General features: G+C 44.9%; 1 protein-coding gene across 2 annotated transcripts in view; it reads left to right on the top strand.

The window, feature by feature from the left end:
- The window catches only part of LOC109467145 (sortilin-related receptor-like), a 70,785-nt gene that overhangs the window by 54,812 nt on the left and 10,537 nt on the right, over positions 1–5,436 (top strand). For both annotated transcript variants that reach the window (XM_019765077.1, XM_019765078.1), the window contains 4 exons: positions 3,230–3,342; positions 3,893–4,064; positions 4,373–4,470; positions 5,104–5,188. In XM_019765077.1, coding sequence (XP_019620636.1) covers positions 3,230–3,342; positions 3,893–4,064; positions 4,373–4,470; positions 5,104–5,188 — 468 coding nt within the window. The remainder of the gene's footprint in view (positions 1–3,229; positions 3,343–3,892; positions 4,065–4,372; positions 4,471–5,103; positions 5,189–5,436) is intronic.

Genomic DNA, 5,436 nt, shown 5'->3' on the forward strand with positions numbered 1-5,436 from the left:
ATTATGATGAATAAACCAATAGGATATTTCAATAATGTTGTAAAGTCAACTTCTACCAATTACTAAGTACCTAATACCAGCCCAGAAGAGAACAAAAAATAGCCAAGTACCAGAGATATGAACCAAGGATTGAGGTGTTCAAGAATTCATTCTTTCCTAGAACTATCACAGAGTGGAACTCGCTGTCACCAAATACAATAGAAAGCTTTAAACTGTTACAGTGTTTAGAGTTAGATACATTGTATTCGAGGCTTTGGTGTAACAAGTCGTTCGGTGTAATGTAGCCAGCTGCCACCGCGCAGCGTGCCTGCAAAGCTGGTGTGTTACACTGAAGGGCGGTTATACCGGCTATACAGATACAGAAGCTGGTGTGTTACGCCGAAGGACGGTTATACCGGCTATACAGATACAGAAGCTGGTGTGTTACGCCAAAGGGTGGTTATACTGGCTATACAGATATAGAAGCTGGTGTGTTACACCGAAGGGTGGCTATACCGGCTATACAGATACAGAAGCTGGTGTGTTACACCGAAGGGTGGTTATGACGGCTATACAGATACATATAGAATACAACACAGTGTATTCCGTATCGCCCGAGGTACCAGCCCGACCGCGCGTCGGATCGCCCGAAGGCAGGAGGGTGATCCGATCTGCGGGAGGGCTGGGACCGAGGGTGATGCGGAATAAACCGTGTTGTATTATATTTATGTCATACCCACCCACGAAAACACGCCTTTCAATGCGAAATGAGCAAAAATTTGGTGTCCCTAATCCCAAAAAACGCAAGAACATCAATTCCAACGTCCGAATTTTGCATTCGAATTGTCGAAAGCGTTGCACGCGGTTAGGGCGAAACGCGTTCGAATTGTTCTATGGAACATTTGGAAGGGCCGGGCTGTACGCGTTAAGAAACCCCGGGCCGTACCGCTAGTTATCACACGGCCGGAACACCCGTATCGAACGTAATCGTGGCCCGGGTAGGACATAAAGATAGATACAGAATCTACAGATTTTTACTTTCATTGCAGAGAATACCCAGGGAGCGATGACACTCAGATGACCCAGAAAGACACCCAGTCGGACGGAACAACCTACCTTCTAACTCTGAAGCCAGGCATTCGGTTCAAGTTCCAAGTGGCAGCAAAAGTGGGAGGCATCATCTATGAAGCATCTGCACCTGTCTTCCAAACAATACCAGAAGGAGGTACAGTAACTCTGGATGTTAAAGATATGCTTTACAATTTTTTTTATTCCAATATTTCATGACTAGACATGGTGACAGCACACTTACGGTATATCAACTTATTGTATGCTGTCACCAACCCAGAAAACAAATACAGGACAGGACAATACTCATTTTTACTTGAGTTAAGTGAGGAAAGTCGTGTAAAGTGCCTTTCCCAAGGGCACAAGATCGGTGGCATGTCAGGACTCGAACCTGAAACCTCTTGGAGTCAAGCACTCTGCCGCTACACCACATAACCCCAAAATTGTTGAGGCATTGTAAAGTTACCTTTTTTTGTCAAGTTGAACATGTTTTGAAGTGTAGTTTCTCGTTTTAGTTGAGTTATTGAAAATTAAAATAACATCGTAGGAAACATAGGAACAGAGAAAATGAATGATTTTAGACCACAGTCAGCACCAGGGACAGTGAAACACAGTCAGCACCAGGGACAGGGAAACACAGTCAGCACCAGGGACAGGGAAACACAGTCAGCACCAGGGACAGGGAAACACAGTCAGCACCAGGGACAGTGAAACACAGTCAGCACCAGGGACAGGGAAACACAGTCAGCACCAAGGACAGGGAAACACAGTCAGCACCAAGGACAGGGAAACACAGTCAGCACCAAGGACAGGGAAACACAGTCACCACCAAGGACAGGGAAACACAGTCAGCACCAAGGACAGGGAAACACAGTCACCACCAGGGACAGGGAAACACAGTCAGCACCAAGGACAGGGAAACACAGTCAGCACCAGGGACAGGGAAACACAGTCAGCACCAGGGACAGGGAAACACAGTCAGCACCAGGGACAGGGAAACACAGTCAGNACCTCGCAATCACGTCCGTTTTGGACAATTTAGACGGAATATCGTCGCTCAAAAATGAGCAAAAAGATGCATTGAATAATTTCGTTCGTGATGTTTTGGGCGTCCTACCGGTAAAAAAAGAACGCACCGAGAAAAGGAACACTCGCGCGAAGATCTGTGTTTACAAAACAACAAACATCACTTGAATAATGCAGGTGCGCCATTGGCCGTCGCCTCTGAGGCTCAGCCAATCAAATGAAGCCCCGCTGCTCGGGCTAGCTCATTACGTGACGTCATGACCAATCGTTTTATATGTGTTCAAGTCCAGACCCAGTTATAGAGTTTGCGAATATACTACTGGGGATGGTACCCAGGCTACAGTAACTCTGGATGTTAAAGATATGCTTTACATTTTTTTTTTATTCCAATATTTCATGACTACACATGGTGACAGCACACTTACGGTATATCAACTTATTTTATGCCGTCACCAACCCAGAAAACAAATACAGGACAGGACAATACTCATTTTTACTTGAGTTAAGTGAGGAAAGTCATGTAAAGTGCCTTTCCCAAGGGCACAAGATCGGTGGCATGTCAGGACTCGAACCTGCAACCTCTTGGAGTCAAGCACTCTGCCGCTACACCACATAACCCCAAAATTGTTGAGGCATTGTAAAGTTACCTTTTTTTTGTCAAGTTGAACATGTTTTGAAGTGTAGTTTCTCGTTTTAGTTGAGTTATTGAAAATTAAATACATGAGATTTACTAGGAACAGAGAAAATGAATGATTTTAGACCACAGTCAGCACCAGGGACAGGGAAACACAGTCACCACCAGGGACAGGGAAACACAGTCACCACCAGGGACAGGGAAACACAGTCAGCACCAGGGACAGGGAAACACAGTCAGCACCAGGGACAGGGAAACACAGTCAGCACCAGGGACAGGGAAACACAGTCAGCACCAGGGACAGGGAAACACAGTCAGCACCAGGGGCAGGGAAACACAGCCAGCACCAGGGGCAGGGAAACACAGTCAGCACCAGGGGCAGGGAAACACAGTCAGCACCAGGGACAGGGAAACACAGTCAGCACCAAGGACAGGGAAACACATTCAGCACCAGGGACAGGGATGTATTTCTTATGTATTTTTGCTGTGGTCTAAACATATTTTCTGTCTATGTCCCAATAGTTCCCTCAGCGCCTCAGAACCTCCACTGCAGTCTGCGCCCACAATCTCTGGTGATTGTCGACTGTTCCTGGCAGCAGCCCAGTACCCCTAATGGTGTCATCCAGTACTATCAGGTCAGACTATCTTCTACTTTTGGTACAATGCCATGTACAAATGTACATTGAAATGACGTTAACCATGACTTTGAACATACCTGACATTGTACAATACGCCTACAAAAAATATGTTGCTGCCATGTGTTTTCTGTTTCCTTTCAGGCTTTTACATGGCTTTTATAATAGAGTGATGATTATGAATAATACAGTTCTTTATTGCAAGTTCATGCCCGAGGGCTAATTTCAAACAGACATTGACAAGAACAATGAGTACACTGAAAATATGAGTGTACTCCAAATTCCACTTTGTTAGACTGTATTGTATTGTATTGTATTGTAAGTTGGATCACTACAGATTGCCAGAGTCTAATGAAAAGAGAGAAAGGAAAAGAAAGAAAAAAAGGATAATCCATACGTACCGACCCTAACTGAAACAGGAAACACACACAACATTTTTTTCCTAGGCCTTGATATAGGTCAACATTAATTGCCTCCTGGTGGCTTTCCTTGGTATAGCAGTAGCAGTTGCAACCTCTGCTTTGAGTGATTTTTTCCTGCCTCACTACAGGTGGAGTATGGTACAGACATTGGCTTTTTGACTGAGCAGATGAGAGTTAGGCTCCTGAATGCCACTATCCAAGACCTCCAGCTGGGTCTGAGATACTACATCAGGGTGACAGGCTACACCAGCGTGGGGAGGGGGGCGCCTGCCTCCACCACTGTCGCCACATCTCCAGCAAGTAAGCCTGTCTGATATCAGTCCTGGATCACAGTGCAAGAAGGATTTAACCGGCTAGACTAAGTATAAGCTGGTTCCCGATTTGAACTGTATTGTGTTGTATGAAGCACTGTGGGTAGTACAAGTCAATCATGTAGATGAAATACCACACACTGTCAGTGTAGTCTGCATCACCCTTGGCCGTTGAGTGATCCAACCCGCAGATGAGCTGGCACCTCGGGTGATACAGAATAAACCATGATGACGTTTTTGTTGTATTCTAAGAGTTACTAAGACTATTATTTTACATATCTCTCTGTCTTGCTCCAGCCATTGGTGCTAAACCTACCGCTGTCAGTCTTACTCCTGCCAGAGGTAGCATCACTGTGAGCTGGACTGCACCAAACGTACCAAGTCAGCAAATCAAGGTAGGGGCCATTTTGGTGTGTGTCTGTGACTGTGTGTGTGTGTCTGTGACTTCATGTGTGTGTGTGTGTGACTGTGTGTGTGTGTGCGCGCGTGCATGTGTGTGTGCATGTCTGTGACTGTCTGTGTGTACACGCATGTGTGTGTGTGTCTGTGACTGTGTGTGTCTGTGACTGTGTGTGTGTATGTGTGTACATTTGTATGTGTATGTGTATGTGTGTGTGTGTGCACAAGTGCGCGTGTGTGTCCCTAAGTTGAAACTGTCTTCTGTGTTCCTGACCCAGATGATTTAGTTTGACGTTGCACCAAACTGTTCAAATCTACATTTGGTAATCACTGAGCCCTAAACTTTTGTCAAATGCTTTCTAGGTTTACAGGACAGTACTTGTGTGGATATACTGCCAAACGCAAATTATAGCTATTGTACGATCAATACCGGTATACAACTGTAGTGCACGAAATTTATGAGGCTTTCAGTTGTGATTTAAATGCATTTTACGCAACTTTTTCACAAGATAGTATTAATTTAAAACTGTGTGTCAAACACAATTGGGAAGGAAAATTCTGAACTGCAGATCTAATTCTTCTCCTGCCAGCATTTTAAAACCTGTTCCTCTTTTTCATTGACTTCTAAGGGCTACACTATCTGGTACAATTCTGCAACTGAATCCATTTCTGACAAGATGATTGTTGGCGACCGAACTGCAACCAGCGCTACAGGTTAGAACATACATACAATGTGATGTGTACAAGGGATCTAACTCAACATGACCTCTGTACCTTCAGCCTGCTAAGGTACAAACGTAGCCACATGGCACCAAATTTGTATCATTTACCAGTCTTGGCAGTGGACGGAAAGTAGAATTTTGCATTTTTATTTATTTATTTCAACTTTACCACATTCCTGTCAAGGACAGGACAGGGAGAACAGGCAGATGCCTTTTCAAGGCCCCCTGTCCCGATAAAAA

Source organism: Branchiostoma belcheri, unplaced genomic scaffold, assembly GCF_001625305.1.
Source record: "Branchiostoma belcheri isolate BF01 breed outbred unplaced genomic scaffold, Haploidv18h27 scaffold176, whole genome shotgun sequence".
Classification (NCBI taxonomy): Eukaryota; Metazoa; Chordata; class Leptocardii; order Amphioxiformes; family Branchiostomatidae; genus Branchiostoma; species Branchiostoma belcheri.